This window comes from Siphateles boraxobius, unplaced genomic scaffold (assembly GCF_051911475.1).
Source record: "Siphateles boraxobius isolate OS27281-9 unplaced genomic scaffold, OSU_SipBor_1 50, whole genome shotgun sequence".
Taxonomy (NCBI): Eukaryota; Metazoa; Chordata; class Actinopteri; order Cypriniformes; family Leuciscidae; genus Siphateles; species Siphateles boraxobius.
In genome coordinates this window covers 2,600,770-2,620,108 of record NW_027509142.1, presented here as the reverse complement: position 1 = coordinate 2,620,108, position 19,339 = coordinate 2,600,770, and the positions used below count along the sequence as shown (strand labels likewise).

Sequence of the window (19,339 nt, the reverse complement as noted above, 5' to 3'; positions counted from 1 at the left end):
ATACAATTGCATATTTTTGCTCAGTATGGGCCTCTGAATAAAACTGATGTGGATTGTTTTGTCTTTTTTCTTTAATATGAGCTCAATATTCTCCTATATCATTCGATATGAACAATAAAATCTGGATGCATCAAATATGATATGCATCATTTATTTTTCATTTTTTTTATTGTGCCTAAAAGTTCAATATGTAAAATTTTCTGACTATTATATTATATGCCAGGCTTTACAATTAAGACAGAAATTAAGTGGTGGTTTATTAAAATAGGGTGTCCACAAAACTTCGGCCATGTGCTGTGTATTTTAATAGCGCTTCAAGGTATTTTAAGGTTTTACTTTTATTAACAGCATACGATTTCATTTTACATAAAAAATTAATTAACCTCTAAAATGAAAAAAATTACAAGAACCTTGTGCTTCCAACTTTGTGACATCGTTTTTGGTGTCCACCAATTTTTCCATGCAGAGTAAGAGCTTGCAGCTCATGCAGAAAAAAATGAAAGCATGATAACCTTATCATCTGGCTCTCCTCTTTCCATCTGAGTCTGAACATAAATCATGAGAGAGTCGATAAGTCCCGTGCAGTTCCTCATAGATATCCTCTCATTATCGCTGGCACAGCTGAGGTTTCTGTGAGAGCACAACCAAAACTTAGCATTAAAACAGACATTACTTTTCAAAATTATCCTTAGAAAACAAACAACACATGTTATATGATTATATGTGTGCCAGTCTGTGGTGTCACAGTTCTCTGTCCAACCCAAGTAAGTAAACATGTCGTGATATGCCTCTGATAAGGAGCAAGATTAGGTAATTAATTATACAACGTTGGTATGAAAACATGCATGGCACAACATGGCAGCTCTGAGAAATCTGCTGTGAATTAGCACAGAGGAATTTTAAGACAGATGAAACCAACTGCAGGTGGTTTAGTGTTTCTAAGCCGCTGCCCATGTGAGGAATTAGAGTGTGTTAGAGTTGACATCATACGATAAATCTGAATCATATATCTCATCGAGTGTCGGCAGACTATGATTGTGCAGGAGGATTGGTGTATATTTTAGTTTTTCCTCGACAAGAACAAGTCACTGAATCTGAAAACAGAAATGCCACCATTAAAGAAAGTGGAAATGGTGCGTAAACTTTATGGTCTGATTTTTATCAAGGTAAGTTACTAAGTTAGCAATAAAGTGTATACATGGTTATGAATTTGACAAAGGAATTGTCTTACCCTCAAGTCACTCAAAACCTTATACTGTTATTTTTCTGTGGAATTACCTAAATTGTATCTGGTCATCACACAAAGCTATCATACAGCTTGGAATACAGTGTGTTCCAATACATGTGTTCCAATACAGTGTGTTACATGGAAAAACAGCAGCATACCAGTTTGGAACAACATGAGGGAGCTCAAATGATGACAGAAATTTTAATCAAGGGGTGCAAATATCTCAATTATTACACATATTCCTTAAAGTGCTTCTATAATGCTTTATGGATATTACCTTTCATGTAGTGTGCAATATAGCTGTTTGTGAATGTAAAAGGTCTGGGAAGTTTCAAATATCAAAGTGTAGGATAAATGGAGTTATCCTCTCACAAATGAAAGAATCGATTATGAACTGCCTGAAAAGAGTCATCAGTAATTACAGTCTTACTTCCTCCCTGTATCTACGTATGTTTGTTACTACTTTGCATAATGGCAGTCTATGTCTTCATTGGCTGCCCATGAACAATATCTACTTTGACCCTTAAACACTAATTGTAGCTGAGACTTGAAGAGTTTGGTTTGTGTTGTTGACATGTCGAGAAGAAGTCGTTTTCTGCACTGTGAGAGAAAATCCACTTTACATGCACTTCCAAAGAACTCGCGCTGAAACTGGTGCCATCTTTACTGTTCGTATCACTGGGTATAAAGTGCTGAGAAAGATCCGGAGCTGAAATTCAAATAAAAGGCATTTTGTTTCCGACACATGCTGTAAGGGGTGCCCTGTTTCGAACTAAACTGCCAGTGTGACAGCACCCTTAATGTACTACAAAGTACTGCAAAGGCAAGCAAGCGGGCATTTGTTGTTGTTGTTTTTTTAGCACTTTAATTACTTTATTGAGGTGTTCATACATTTTGAAGTAAAAAGAATTAGATAATTATTAAAGGGATAGTTCACCCAAAAATGAAAGTGCGGTCATTTATTACTCACCCTCATGTCGTTCCAAACATGTAAGGCTTTCATTAATTTTTCATTCAAAACAAACGAAGAGTTTTCTGTCCCTCCATAGACAGCTATGCAACTGACACTTTGCCGCTTTAAAAAGTTCATCGAGATCGTAAGAGATCGTAAAACTAACCCATATGAACTGAGCGGTTTAATCCAAATTTTCCGAAGAGACACAATCACTTTATATGATGAAAATATTGAATTTAGGCTTTTATTAACATAAACATTGGTGAGCGAATGCGTAACACAAGAATAAACCTCATGGGTTCTTGCAGGTCAAGCGAAGGTGCTTGAGCTTCCGTTTACCACAAGTGATGTGAGTTTATGAATGTTTATTGATGAATAAAAGCCTAAACTTAATCTGTTCCTCAAAAAAAGCAATCGTGTCATCTTACTTTGCTCCAAAATTTTTCAACTTAGAAGCACATGTGCTCCTTCTGAGAAAAGTTAGCGTCAAGCCCTGCATTTGATCAATCAGAGCAGAGTAGACTAATCACAACAGACTGGGCCATCTGACCAATCAGAGCAGAGTAGACCAATCACAACAGACTGGGTCATCTAACCAATCAGAGCAGAGTAGACCAACCACAACTGTTTGGACAATTTGACCAATCAGAGCAGAGTAGACCAATCACAACAGACTGGGTCATCTGAGCAATCAGAGGAGAGTAGACCAATCACAACAGACTGTTCCATGTGACCAATTAGAGCAGGCCAGGCTCATGGAAAGGAAGCGTTTAACTCTCACCTGAAACAGCCGGTGGTGTTGTAGAAGACCTCTGGGTCAATGTGTTTGCTGGTGTTGCTGTCAGTCCAAATGTTGTATGGCACCACAATGTTTTCTGTAAGCAGGGGCAGGGCGTCCCTGATCAGCTCTGGCTTCAGCTCTTCAGCCGAGGACAGATTCCACAACAAACCTGAGCAGATCCGACACCAAAGGGTATTCTTCACATGGTTCTTTTTTAATAGCTTTTGAGAAACACATTAATATCAAAACACAAAACCAACTCGTGTCACTTTCTTTCATGTTAACTATAAAGGGCACCATTGACATACAATGTGATGAGGTCATACAACAACAAATGACACACGAGACATTCAAATATTGAACCACAGGAAGGATTCGAGTGAGAGTGGCACGTCTTACCAGTGAGTTGTCTCTGGGTCTCTGCTACGTTGTTGTTTCTGAGCAACATCAGAATAGCTTCTAGTCCGTCACATCTTTCCAGCTCAAGCTTGTTATTGTGGTCTTTAAAAACTATGTTGCGCAGTGCAGAGACGGCTGTCTGTTGCAAGTTTTCATTGTCACTTTTCAGCAACTGAACGAGAGCAGGTATCCCTGCCAACCGCCAAACCTTTTAGTGATACCAAACAACACTTATTAGTACATTATTTAAACATTTAAAGTATTTTCAAGATGGACGGATGGACAGACAGATCTACACTGATCAGCCACAACATTAAAACCGCCTGCCTGTAGATATCTCTCTTGCAGCCAAAACAGCTCTGAAATGTCGAGGCATGGACTCTACAAGAATGTGTCCTGTGGTATTTGGTACCAAGACATTAGCACCAGATCCTTTTAAGTCCTGCAAGTTGCGAGGTGGAACCACCATGGGTCGGATTGATAGGTCCACCACATCCTGTCAGTCAGATTGAGATCGGGGGAGTTTGGATTCCAAGGCAACACCTTGAACTCTTTGTCATGTTCCTCAAACCATTACTGAACAAGTTTTGCAGTGTGGCAGGGTGCATTATCCTGCTGAAAGAGGCCATTTTCATAAGGGAACACCATTGCCAAAGGGATGTACTTGGTCCGAAACAACCTTTAGGTAGGTGGTACGTGTCAAAGTAACACCCACACAAACCAGGAACCAGGGTTTCCCAGCAGAACATTTTCTTAGAGCACAACACTGCCTTCAACACCCTGCATTCTTCCCATAGTGCATCCTGTTGTCATCTTTCCACCAAGCAAACAATGCAAAAGCACCTGGCCATCCACCTGATCTAAAAGAGATTTATTCTATTCTTCTACTGCTCCATGGTCCAGTTTTGACACTCACTTGCCCATTGTGGGCTCTTTCGGCAGTGGACAAGGGTCATAATCTGCCTTAAAATAGCTTGAATGTAACTCTACACCCTTGCCTCATTTAGTATATGCGGTTCTATGAATATGCAAATTAGCCCCGCCTCCACTCACTCTCACCAGCTCAGAGATGCACTTGTTGACGATCACACATTGACCTGATTGGTTATAAGGTAATTTGTGACGTCAGAAACACCAGCAATTTCAAACTGCGTTTTTGAGACTGTATTTGGTTCACTGCAGTTTTAAAGAGAAAATATTCAGCAATGGTGTTGACTTATGAATTTGCACATGGTTTGTCATAAAGCATATTAAAAATGCCACATAGACATATAAAAAACATTAAAAGCTTGATTTTCACCACAGGGGGACTTTAACAATGACTACATGATTAAAAATTGCAGTTTCAATCGGGACATTTTTGTCCTTAAGGTCCTGAGAGTAACTATTTGGGGTACTTTGTGTAAAATAGATTTATTAAAGGAAATGGGGCTGAAATAGTAAAATTCCTATAAAAATACACACATCTGTGGCAAAATGTATATAGTTGGCATTAACACAGGCAAAATGATCAAAAGCAAAACAAAACTGAAATAGCTAAAAATGTCCATAAGTATGCACAAGGGTTACGTTTTTCATCATACAGTAGCTCTGTGATAAGACCAGATGGGCAAGCCTTCACTACCCACATGCATCAATGAGCCTTGGGCACCCATCCATGTGCTGCACCACTTTTGATAAGTACTAAGCAATACTAACCAGGAACACCAAACAAGACTTGCCGTTTTGGAGAAGCTTTGAACCAGTTGTCTAGCCATCATTATTTGACCCTTGTCAATGTCACCTAGATCTATTCGCTTGCTGCTTTGAAATTCAAAAACTGACTGTTCACCTGCTCCTAAAATGTTGTGGCCAATCAAAATAGACAGACAAACAGACAGACAGATAAATAGATCTTAACATTTTATCAGAAAATCAACACAATAACTAACAAATTAACCAATCGTTTAATTCTGACTAAAATCTTGACACATGCAGCAGTTTCCTGACCTCTTCTTTGGCTTTTTCTTCTGTGTAGGTTTTGTTTTGTATGAAGGAAGCTCCTAACAGCTGATAGTTCTCATCCGAGAGTGTCAGATACCCCACTGCTTCCTCCAGACTGATATCAGGCATTTCTGGAATGGCACCATTCGCACTGAACCATGGTGTCGAAATACATAAGAGACACAATTAAAGTTAACTTTTTTTAACAAATTCATTTTTTACTTCTTTCTCTCTAGAAGAAAAAGGAGAAATATTGTAAAATTTGCCAAAAGTTATTTTTAGGTGCACACTAGCAGACAGAGGATGCAAGATAAGATTTTAGACTTTACAGTGCCTAGTACTGTAGTTTGCCTTATAATGCGCCTTATAATGCATTGTATGGTCTTATGAATAATTGTACAGTTATAATACATTATAATTCACCTTAAAGCCATACATAAAGGCTTTAATTAAACAGTCACCAAAATGTATTTATCTAATGTGCATCTAATGTGCTTTTGCATAGTACTTTTAGTACATACTGTAGTACTTGGGACGCAGATGTTTTTGCCGAAAGAAATTTCTTGCACACTCACCCCGATCCTTCTGATTTGCTCCTGGTTATGGTGGTTTTCGACGCTGTCTGTGATTGGCTGGGGGAAGACTTGATGTTAATGGACTGTGATCGGCTGGCGCTGACCAGCGGGTTATTCTCCAGCCTCGTGGATTGTAAACTTGTGCGGTTATAACACACAGTAGAAGACCTCCCATTGGACTTCTGGGTATTTCTGACACTTCTTTTATTCAAGGCAAAGTCGTTCATCCCATTGGATTGAGACTTCACCTTCCAGCTCTTCTGAGACTCCCTCTGTCTTCTCACTGTGTTGCGCACAGACAAGCTGCGAACAGTCTGGGCAAATAAAAAGCAATGATGAATAAAGTGCTAATAGATTAAGAAAAAAACATTAATACAATTAAATTATATTTATTAGGGGTGTTCAGATCAGGATTTTTGGGGCCGATCTCCGATCCCCGATTACTGGGAGCTGTATCATCCAAAACCGATCACCGATTACAGGGTCTATTTGAAGCCTTCTATTTATCATGTAGCATTATTTATTAAAACAGGGGTGATAGTAGAAAAAAATCCTGAGCCTGAACAGATTTTTTCCCTGGGACAGATCCGTAATGGCGAGTTTATCCTCCGCTAATTTCTGGCAAAAAGTGATGAGCGATTGTTCTTCTAGTCTTCTTATATTGTTGTCATATATTTTTTCATTATTTTTTGAGAATGCAAGACACACAAAAACACATGCCTATCTTCATAATTCTTGACTTCTAAAGTTTTTTGAATTCGACCCAAATCCTAAAGGTCACTTGCACTGCACTGCAATGTATTTTTTTCATGATTAATATTGCATTGCAAAATAATGTGTGCTGGTCAACTAGTCTAAAATTAAGAAACCCCTAGAAAACAGTAAAAAAAACATTTGTACATTTAAGATAGTTCTACTTAATTTTTTATTCCAATAACCAAATATGATAGCCTACTTGATAAAAAAAGGGCTTTTATTTGAGCCGTGCTGTCTTTGCATTTGAACATTGCACGTTTTAAACAGGACACGCATTAGCTGAATAAACGTTAGCCAATACAAACATACTTATAGAAAATAGTTGACAATGAATAGACATGAGTCATGTCACATGACCAATAATAGCAAAACGAATCACTTATTCTAAAAAGAATATCAAGTAGCCTATATGTTAGAAGAATCTGACATAGGGCTGTGTTAATAGTAAAACGTCCGTCATTTAACGAATTTTAAGAACACGGGATGGATAATAAAAAATGCTTTCTGGCATTTTGACAGGAAAAAAAACACAACCAAGAACAAAACAGTTCGTCAATTTTCATTTTACAATTATCATCTCTCTCTGTGCGCGCGGTCTGTGTTTGAGAGAGAGAGAGAGAGAGAGAGAGAGAGAGAGAGAGAGAGCAGCACTGATACAACGGTTTCTTATCCACAAGTAACGCGCTAGTTTTCATACAAAATTATTATGTAACATAATTAGGTACTTTATTTATTATAACACAATAACGTAACACATGCAGGCTACGTTTCTCAACACTGAGAAGGAATAAATAAACGCCTGTTTGCAGACTCGCGCTTATCAGTAAATTAATCCACAAATCACAGCACTTTCATAATCAGTAAGCCATTGCGATTTTAATTTTATTTAGATTTATTGTTCATCAATAGCTTTTTATAATTTGCATGGCTGTATGATGTCTTCATCTTATCTGAGTGACATGAATGACGGAGTATTTTAAGACAACCCATGCGATTGCGATCAGTCCGTGTGATAATAGAATCCAGATTAAGTTAACTCAATACAATATTTAAACTTTCCACATCCAACTCAGCCCGTTTACCTCCAGGAGTCAGAAGTACTGTGACTACTGTAGCCTACTGTCCTCGCTCATGAACTCAGTCAGAGGCGGCCGCGGGAGTGGAAGAGGATCGAGCGGGATTCTTTATTGCTGTCGATTTTTAGTCTCTGTTTAATGATAGGCCTTACGCATCTGTCAATCATACCCGCTTGCTATTTGGGGAATGAACCCAGCGCTATGATTGGTCGAACTCTGCTTCTTTTGCTGTTGCTTTTTTTTTTTTTTTTTTGCAGACACGTCTGTACGCCGGAAATCCGGCGTGGCGCCGGAGCGCTATCAGGCCTGTTAAACTATATTTAACATCAATGTACATTAAGTATAACAATTAAAGCTCCAGTAGGTAACTTTTGTAAACAAATATTTGTTAAAACTGTCATTATGTCCTGACAGTAGAATATGAGACAGATAATCTGTGAAAAAATCAAGCTCCTCTGGCTCCTCCCTGTGGTCCTATTGCCATTTGCAAAAATACACCGTTCCCGGTCAGAAACAACCAATCAGAGCCAGGAGGAATGTCTTTGCAGTGTCAATCACGCTCGTGTACGCGCTGATCACCCCTCTCTTGCACAGCGTGAGCGCTTACTGTCGTTCGTGACTATCCTGTTCGAACTCGTTCATCCAAATGAACAACGAGTTGACAATTGTTCATTTTGATGAACGAGTTCGAACAGGATCACAAACGTGCATCACAGAACAGAGCAAGGCGAGCATTTGTGCTTATGAAACTTGAAATTTTTTATTTATTTTTGAAATGACCGATCGTTTCGCTAGATAAGACTAGTAAGTCAAAGTCCAAATCACAGTCTTTGCTGTCCCAACTTAATTGATATAAGTAGTGTAGAACATTATATAGAAACTGTGTCTATTCCTCGCTTAGTGAGGCCAAACAATAAATCTAGTGTAGGATCTAGCAAAAATCTTATTGTAATTAAACCAGAAAATCTAAATATCAGTGAACAAAAACAATTTCTAAAGCTAGGTCTTCTAAACATTAGATCGCTCACACCTAAGGCGGTTATTGTAAATGAAATGGTCACAGATAATAGCTTCGATGTACTTTGCCTTACTGAAACCTGGCTTAAACCAAATGATTATTTCGGTCTAAATGAGTCTACTCCACCAGGATACTGTTATAAGCATGAGCCCCGTCTGATCGGTCGTGGCGGCGGTGTTGCAACAATCTATAGAGATATTCTTAATGTTACTCAGAAAACAGGTCACAGGTTTAATTCGTTTGAAGTACTTGTGCTAAATGTTACGCTCTTAGATGTAAGAAACAAATCCATATTATCTCTAGCCTTGGCTACCCTATATAGACCTCCAGGGCCTTATGCTGACTTCCTAAAAGAGTTTGCATACTTTCTCTCAGATCTATTGGTCAATGTCGAATGGTGTAACATATGGAATCATAATGTTTTTGATCATTTTCAACATTTCATTATGATAGGGGTTTACGATACAGGCCTGTACTGATTTAACTCTGATTGACAAGTATTTTTGGGGAGAGGAATAACAATTGATGATTTCCAGATTTGACAGGTATTGTTGAAGTACTGAGAGATTGAAGGAAGAGAGAATGAAGAATAGGAGTTAATTCCAGGACGCAGTTTTTCAGGACCCAACCGGAATTTCATCCGGCCCAAGAGCCTTATTCGCTTTGAACTTAAAGAGCTGGAAATAGACGTCCTGCCTAGCTAGAAGGGACTTGTAATACAAATCTTGAAAAGTCAAAGAATCCAAAAGGCTGTCACACTCTGCTGTAAAATCAGAGGTATCAAAATGGGAATAAAAAATGATTAAGATTAATAGCAAAGGTGGTAAAATTCGATACACTAGTAGTCTGTTTAAAGGCTTGTCCAGTAAGAGTCCTGACTCGCTGAAAGACTTGCTTGGTATTCATATTTGCAAAGTCTTGCTCCAATTTGTTCTTATAATTCTTTTTAGCCTTAAATACTTCATTTTTGATGTCCTGATTTATAATTGAATATGAATATGCAGTCGTGCCAACTGCTATTGGAATTTTAAATGCTGAGAAGATATGAATAGGAGTATGGGTGGATATGTAGGCTATGTATAGCTGCATGGGAATGTTACTGTTTTTATTGTATGTATATTTTTATGTTTGTGTTGGCGTCCTTGTGTTTGGTGTATAGTGAAGCCAAAGACAAATTTCCACTTGTGGACAATAAAGGAACTAAACTTAACTAAACATGAATTGTTAGATGACCTGCTCTTGGTTATTGAAGCTCTGAGACTGGCAAGAGCAGCTTTGGTAACTGCATTTTCCCTGTTTGATTTAGGTAATATAAAATCAATGATTTACTGGTCATTTAACCATACACACATTTCCTATCCCTGGCATATTGTGTTTCTGCACACTAACATCCCTCAGCTAAAGAGAAACTTAGCTAAATCATTAACTTTAACCCTCAAATTTACGATCTGTTGATTTACAGTATCAATATCCTGGAATTGTGAAATAGTTACTTTTCAAAATTAAACAAGACAGAACAAAACATACTCAAGATGAAACATAAAGGGCACAACAAAATTGCTCTTCCATTGCCTTGTTTGCATGAACATCATTGCTCCATAAAGATATATACTCTGGTTAAAAAATGAATTACTTATTCGTTATTACTTAGTGTTCACATGACAAATAATTCAGATTAATATATTTATTTGAATATCTAGAAATCTGAATATGAGCTTAACTGGCTTAGAGTAATCATGAAAAACATTTCACATTATGCATGTATATAACTGGAATATAAAATCTGTTGACAGTTGTTGTTTTTTTTTTTACAATCACTAGGACTCATTTTTCAATACTTTTCAAAACTCTTCACACGGTTCTCCTAACCAATTTTCAACTTGGCACAGCAGTTCATTTTGCATCCAAAATGCACTAAAGCTACAAAAAAACACTCAGTTCATGTCTCAAATCAAGTCATTCTTCCTGAACACTAGCAAAGTTGTCAACCAAAAAACACACATTGTCACTCATAAAACAACAACCTAAAACACACAAACAGCGGGAGCATATATGGTCTTTAGTAAAATGTCTTCTCTACTGCTTATAATTCATTGCAGTATATGTTACATTATCCATGTTTACATTACTGTACAAAATAAGTCTTACAGTTTTTTTTTTTTTTTTACAATTGCTAACAAGCGTTTACCAATACTTAAAGTGCTTTTATTCTAAACTCGTAATGTAGCAACACACCTACATCACACAATTAGTCAAATAGTAAATTTTATGGCCAAAACCACATTTTGTTAAATAAATACAAACACAAACATTTCAAAATGCTAAAACCTTTTTCTACATATACTAACTCTATCAAAACAGCAAACCCGACTCAAAATTGAATCATTCTGTCAAAGCACTAGTTTTCTACCCAACATGAACATATAGTCAATCATAGCCCAATGACTGTCAAAATACTAACAGTTGATGGCATTATGAAAACTGCATTACTTGTCATGTTTGTACCTGCTGACAATATGAAATCCATTGTTTTTATAATTCAGTTTCATTTTACTTTAAGTAATCTTTCTTGGCAACGTACTATCTAAAAGTGAATGAGTCATTACTTTATTGAATGTACAGAAGAAAAAAATAGAAAGTAACAGAATCAGCAACATCTAATAGTTTGTATAGCATTTCCTTTTGTAGATTCAGAATCTATTTCAATATGGTAGCAATTTGCTGTCATATTCAGTTTTGTATTATGCTAGGTTTTGAACTTAAGTTTAACAGTTTTGAAAAGAGTATGTAAACATGTGTAAAGTGGCCTGTTGGTACACTGAGTTTTGGTGGTGTTGTGTCTAAGTGAGAAAGGTATTTATGTAATGTAAAAGATGTAATCATTGAATTTCGTCCCAAAGCAATGATACATGATCCACATGTTTAGCTCACGTAGAGTGCTGTTGTGCTCACTGTGTGAAGAGTGTTGAAAGAGTGACCTAAGTATTGAGAAATGTGTCCAAGAGATTGTAAAAAAAAACACTGTAAAACAAGAATATTCTTGTACATGTACTGTACACGTTTTTTAATATGAATGAAAGTTTATAAGAAGTTATGACACATTTATTGTGAATGCACAAATCCATTTCACAACAAACTTTTGAGTCTGTAGCCGCGTTTCCATTACCTTTTAATTTGCGCAAATTGAAATTGCGAATTGAAAATACGCCCAATGGAAACCAGTCAATTTAGAAAAAAACTTTTTTTACGCTCACATGAGGTGTTTTTTTAGGCAATACGAAAAAGGAATATTTCGCACAACTGCAATGGAAACAGCTTTGTTTTGCATTTACAGGTCATCTGGCGTACGTAAAAGTCGATCATTCTTTAAAGATGACACGGTATGTTTGGACAGAAGACGAGACGAGATCTTCATTAAACTCATAAAAGACAAAAGTATTCCGGGAATACTTGATTGTAAACAACAAAGAAATGCCACAATCAAGACCTTGAAGCAGATTTGAGGGAGAAACATCTCATACGCGCCGCTCCCAAGTATAAGGGTCTTTCCTTGCCATTAATGCTTGGATATCACCACGTCTCCTTCCATTAAAAATAATGTCTAGTACGGTTTACAGTACATAAACCTCCCAACATCCATTGCAGTAATTGATGGAATGACTTATCGCGAGAGGAAAAAATTACGTTTTAGTTGCATAATATGGGTTAATGGAAACGCTGTCATTTCACAATCATTTTTATTGACATTTAGAAAATATTGCAAAAGTTTTGTGCAAATCTGTAATCCAAACGTAGCTTTTGATGGCTTTGATGATAACAATGTACTAAAAACTGTTTTTCGCGTGCAGACTACAACGTTGTCAAAACGATCCTAGTATACACGGATCCATGACAACGATTAAAAACGCTGTACTATGCCAGGCCAGGCCAGTAGATGGCGATGTCACTTTGTAAAGAAACAGCCTATAGACTGAACAATACATGTGCATGACATCTGCATTTTCACAAGATCACATTTGTAGTTTACACATAGATGATAACGGTATCATTTTCAAAAACTTGCACTTTGAAACCCCTTTCTGGCCCATAAAACGCTGTTAAATGAACAGTGACAATGAACAGCCAAAACATGTGAACAGCCCCATAAACTGAAAAATCTGACGCCATTCCTACCACTCTTATCTGGGAAGAAACAAAAGCCGGTCTGATCAAAGTTAAACTACAAAAATGCTATGAAGTCACAATAAAAGGCCCTGGTTCAGATTGTATCTTGCAATAATAAACAAACTATCATCTCTTTTTTGAAGCTGCCGTTTCGTGCAGGACAATGGAGTGTAATAAAGCATAACCCTCCTTTCCTTATAGGGCAACGTCAAATGCCAAGCACAGAGCGACAGAGCACATTATCAGGCATCTCACTGTAAAGTTTCAGCATTAACAAATCACTCTTGGATCAAGAATACACACACAGGGAACAAAACTCTTCCACCGGCCTTATTATTTTAATAACCTATTTCAAGTGAACAATACCGGAGACCGTGTGCATTATCTACAGACAATGAAAGACGGTGCTAAAAGTGTGAATATCACAGATATAAATTGGTCATGCTTGTGTCATATTACAGCCTAAAATGAAAAGAAAAAAAAAAGAAAAATTATATATGCATGAATTAAAATGAAAAAGTCTGTTATATTAGTACTAATACGTTAATTTTTTTTCAGACTGAACATATTTTCATGGCGTGCAATCAATCGAACAAATTATCATTACTATAATGCATAGAAAATCTCATTCTCATTTTACAGTAATATATCTGGATGTTTTACTAGTTTGTATGCAATTCTTCATCATGAATCATGTTTTTTTTTTACAGTGTAATTATTGTAATATATTGGTTCTTTAGTAAATAAAGTTTAAAATTCAAATAATATATACTTTTTAATCTTTTTCCACAAAAGTGTGTGTGTGTGTGTATACAGTATATATCTGTGTGTGTGTGTGTGCGTCTGTGCGTGTCTTTGCGTTTGCGTGTGTGTCTGCGCGTGTCTTTGCTTGTGTCTGTCTGTGTGTGTGTGTGTGTGTGTGTGTGTGTGTGTGCACACGTGTGTGTCTGTGCGTGCGTGTGTGTGCGCATATGTGTGTTTGTACGTGCGTGTGTCTGTGCGTGCATGTGTCTGTGCGTGCATGTGTCTGTGCGTGCATGTGTCTGTGCGTGCATGTGTCTGTGCGTGCGTGCCTGTGTGTCTGTGTGCGTGTGTGTGTGTGTGTGTGTGTGTGTGTGTGTGCGTCTGTGCGTGTCTTTGCGTGTGCGTGTGTGTCTGCGTGTGTCTTTGATTGTGTCTGTCTGTGTGTGTGTGTGTGTGTGTGTGTGTGTGCATACGTGTGTGTCTGTGCGTGCGTGTGTGTGCGCATATGTGTGTTTGTACGTGTGTGTGTCTGTGCGTGCGTGCCTGTGTGTCTGTGTGTGTGTGTGTATGAGTGTGTGTGTGTGTGTGTACGTGAGTGTGGATGTGTGTCCTGGTAAATCCAACATTATGGGGACAAAAAGACCAGGACATGTATACATTACTTGATTTTGTGACAACAACGACAGCAAAAAGCTTGAAAATGTTATGCAACCAAAGCTCTGTTAATATTTAATACTCAACACTATTATTGATCTGACTGTACTGGCATTGTTGAATGAGAACAGAACTGAGCTCGACGATGACATCATTTTCTGCAGAACTGCTTTATAGATGAAATTAACTAATTACATAATTGATGATTTTTATAATGAACCTGAATCAACACTGAACAGACTTCCGTCGAAATCCATTATGTTCCTGTTATCACTGTAAACGCTGCTTTGAAACAATCTGTATTGCATAAAGCGCCATATAAATAAAAGTGATGACTAATAATTTGTTTATTTGCATTTTTATTAATTCAATTTTTTTTAAAGCTAATAATCTACAACATTGTTTTATTAAATCACACTATATGCATCAAAAACTGCCAACACCACAATTTCTTCAAATATATATATATATATTAAAAAAAAGTCCATCTGACAAAAGGATTTTATTCTAATTTAGTAATATACTAAGTCAATTTGACAAGTTGATGAAGATACATGGAGGAGCAGAGTTGTCAGTTGGGAAAATATGCACAACCTCTATAAACCATATCTGTGTCAATGAAACTTGAAATAGGCAACAATCATAAATCACTGCTGTCAAGCAGTACAGTATATCTATATATACAGTAAATCATGCAGTTTTAGTGTTTGAAGTCTTTACCTCTCTCTGGCTTTTCATCATGCTGGATTCGCTGAATCTGAAGGATGTGCCGTTCAGTTTTCCAGGAGAGAACTGGAATTTAGGCTCACTGAACTCTGTCGCTGATGCCGGAGCTGTAGAAGGAGCAAACGAATTACAACACGGAAACTTTAGGAAATGCACACAGTTAAACATGTACAACATTTATTTGAACAAAAAATACATTTCAAAGGGGTCACATATACTATAATTTGAGAGAATGGTTTCTCTAAATAGATACGCTATTATTTGTACTAACCCTTTATTATAACTTTCATTAACAATATTCACAAACACTATTACGGTTGTAATAGTGTTTGTAATAGTGTGACATGCTAATCTCCTTCTATTTTAAACTAACTTTCTAATTCTTGCATTACTATAAATTGTAAAAAATTACATGACCAACATGTTTTTACATTTACTCATCACAATAAGTTAAGCAATTTTAAACTTTTTTTAAGTTCTACAAGATTCAACTCATTTTTTAAAGTCAGTTTAATGAAATTTAAGTTAAAATGACTTGATTTAAAGTTGATTTAAGGCAATTTAAAGCAGCAATTTTTTTACAGTGTACATGTAGTTGTATGACTACATATTAATTGAGATACTACATGTTAATTTGAAAAAATATTTTGTTACATGAAGGGATAATTAAATATATGTGAAAACGTAAAATAAATGCTGACCACTTTAAATGCACACTTTTCTCTTAAATATTGTTGAATTTTTTATTCAATTTTTTATTCTATTAGTTAACATAAGTTATTGCATTACCTAACATTTTTTTAACATTAGTTATACAAAAAAAAAACCCAGTTCATTTATATAGCTCTATTAAATAATATTAACACATTTTAAAAACTTTTAATTTTAATGATGTATTAAATGTAGAAATTAACATTGAATAAGTATATCATTGTAAGTTCATGTTAAATAATTTAGTTAACTAATGTTTACAAATGGGACCTTACTGTGAAGTGTTACCACATTAATACAATTAAAAATCTTGATGCAAAAGGGTTCATTTTATGGTTTAAAAATAAATAAATAAATTAATTAATATTAAATTTAAAAAAAGTTACATTCACATACACACACACACACGCATATATACATATATACATATATATATATATATATATATATATATATATATATATATATATATATATATATATATATATATGAAGCAATGTTTGTTAATAACTTGTTAGTTAAAAGTTATTATAATGTTACCAAACATACAATAAAATAAGAGTCTGCAATGGGGTTGAACAAGACACATTGCAGTCTCTTATTAAAACAGCACAAATCCTTGAGATATTAGGCAAATGAATGAAAATCAGCAAACTTCTGCTCTAAACAGTCGGTCACATCTAAACACTGGGTGGATCCCAATATTATGTCTGTGCTTCAAAGCCCTATAGTAAGCTGCCTATTTAGACAGCATTTTGGACATCATGTGACGTTACCGTATATTCTTGGCTAACGGCTGCTGTGCTTTCAGCAATTTTTACAGTTGCAGTTCTAAGATTTATAACAACTACATGGTGTCTGTGCACTGTGACACACAGACACAGAATAATTAATGTGTCAGAAGTTACAGTAATCTCTTACAGATTATCTGTAACAGTGCAATGTCCACATCACAGACTACTATCCTGAGGCTTAAGTTCCCAGCATGCACTGTGGCATGCATCAATTATGTGGTTGCATGTTTTAATATGTAAACCCTTGCTAAAAAGTGTTTAATTGTAAATAGAATGTTTTACTGTCATATTCTGTATTCATATTCATACTGTTATATTCTGTCAAGCTTTATGGAAGTACACTTGACTAACATGCTAAAGCATATGTAAAGAACTTGATTTTATTTTTTAACTGTAGGCTACTGTGATGTTTTATATTACATTTAAAGATATCTGAAATGTACTAAACGACAAATTTCATTGTGTAATTACAATTATATTTAAATACATGACATACAAGTTTCAATAGAAATGGAGTACATTTTAGTTTACAATAATTGCTCAGTACATTCAGCAATAACTAACCATATTTCAATAGAAGCAATTATCATATGACAAATTAAGGTGATCTCAATTCTGACTAAATGCATTTAATATGAATCTAAACTAAAAGACATTTTCATTTAATTGTAAATGTCATTGCAATAAGTGTCTGAAAACATTACATCGAGTTCTTACTTAAGTATATTCTTTTAATGTACGTTGCTTATATGCTTCCAGTCAAATATAGCATTAATCAATCTTGATTTTAAAACACAAATAACTACAATACTATCCCACAATGCATGAAATGGTTATTTTTTGCAGTAATTTGTTAAGACACAATGACCTGGATGTGATTTCACAGTAAATATTCCTAATTATAAGAACTAATATTTAATGTTACAGTGCGACATACTGCAGCATGCAGCATGTTTGGCAAAATGTGCCTATGGGCATCAGATCGAGATGGCTTCTCTCTCAGAAGATTTTGAGACACACCCCTGTCAAAGAATTGTGTTTGTAATATTAATTACAAATGAATGCAGCTTTGCCTTAAAGACCTGCTTCAACTTGCTTATGAAAAAATGTTTTCATCCGGTAATTTTTGTTTTGTTTTAAAAAATCACTTTTTGTTTCTTTTATGCATGGGCTTTGTTTTAACGATCTGCTTACTCCCTAAAGTTGTGGTAACTATACATTTTGTCGACGCAAACACACTGGACAAATAAATAGGTCAAACACTGTAAATTAAGGTTAGTTTACTAATATGTGTGCGATACTGCCAAACAAACATGCAGGTTGGCTAGTGAAGAGTATTAAAGTTGTGAGCTTTGTTTCATCTTGTCTTATTGGCTTTCTTTATGCATTTGTGCAAACAAAAACAAAAAAACAAAAAATAGCACACTTACTTGCTGGCGACGAAAGGGAGTCACTCTTGACCATCTTCGAATTCCTTCTCTTGATGCTTTTCACTTGCTCCAGCACGCGCTGCTGTCCCGTGCGCTGTTTTTTGTCGGACGGCAGGACCAGCGAGGTGTCCTCGCCAGACAAGGTGCCCATAGCCGAACGAATATGTTCGGCAGTCATCGCTGCTTCAGTACTTCTGCTCGCACCTTCGGTTAAACCCGACAGGCTGTCAGTCTTCCGACAACACGGACTCGAGGTGGAGTTTGTGCACTTCTGTGGGGAACCACCACACCTGGGCCACGCCCACTGGAGGTATCGAGCCGCGGGCCAATCACAGGCCACCTTCACTTTTTATCTATCTATCTATCTATCTATCTATCTATCTATCTATCTATCTATCTATCTATCTATCTATCTATCTATCTATAAACCAAAAATTATTCAGACACATATATTTGTGATATTTGTTGTATTAGTGGGTGTAGGACACTATAGTTCATTTATGTAAGTGAGGATAGCAAAATAAAGTAATCTGTGACATATACCCAACAATTCTGTATACAGTGGACTGCCAGTAAAATTTATAAAAATTTGGAACCAAAATGTATTCAGACACTTTGACCTGACCATGGTTTGCTTAAGGGTTTTTTCATTAGTTGCTAATGTTAACTTTTTACGCCAAAGACTGACAGTGAAATATAATTAGAAACATTTGTCACAATTTTTATTTTTTATTTTTTTTACCATCACCATGCCCCTCTAGTTCTGTTCTGTGCAAATGAAGCTTGACATAACATTTATATACAGTGTGACTGTATTTCACAAGCAAATAAATAACTGAAAGTAACTACACTATCAACTATCAAGTCCAAAAAGTTTATATAGGCCTATGCTTTTTAGTCGTAATATCTAGAAGTTTCCTCCTCAATGTCTATGAGTATCAGAATTGTTACTCAGCTATTTGGTGACATGTGGTTATTGGATTGTGCAATGTTCTCGTGCTCCAGTGTGGATGATGTGAGATCATTTAGTGCTCAATCTCTGTCTTCACACCTAAGTGACAGATTCCAAATAAGAGTCCAAACAATCACTCAGAAGAACAACACGCCACGGTATTAACTGTCATGCACACGCTTCAGTGCTTCACCTTCCGTGACTCACTCACAGAAGAAAGCTTTAAAAGTGTTGTAACTCCATATTATAATTATCCCTTCTTTTAAAACCACACCTGAAGACACAACTTTCTCATGCTGTTAACAAAAGGGTTAAGATGTTAATTTGCTTTTTAACATTACTTATGGCAATGGTTTCCCAAACTAATCAATAAATATGGTAAAGACCTACTAG

The 19,339-nt window shown here is 36.1% G+C and overlaps 1 protein-coding gene across 1 annotated transcript in view; it reads right to left on the bottom strand.

Annotated features, from left to right (window-relative positions):
* The window catches only part of pkp1a (plakophilin 1a), a 37,034-nt gene extending 18,747 nt beyond the window's left edge, over positions 1-18,287 (bottom strand). The window contains exons 1-7 of the mRNA XM_077204738.1: positions 17,995-18,287; positions 15,054-15,166; positions 5,922-6,235; positions 5,353-5,497; positions 3,364-3,571; positions 2,965-3,133; positions 513-630 (exon numbers count right to left, since the gene is read on the bottom strand). Of these exons, the coding sequence (XP_077060853.1) occupies positions 513-630; positions 2,965-3,133; positions 3,364-3,571; positions 5,353-5,497; positions 5,922-6,235; positions 15,054-15,166; positions 17,995-18,172 (1,245 nt within the window). The 5' untranslated portion in view covers positions 18,173-18,287. The remainder of the gene's footprint in view (positions 1-512; positions 631-2,964; positions 3,134-3,363; positions 3,572-5,352; positions 5,498-5,921; positions 6,236-15,053; positions 15,167-17,994) is intronic.
* Between the last annotated feature and the right edge of the window lie 1,052 nt (positions 18,288-19,339).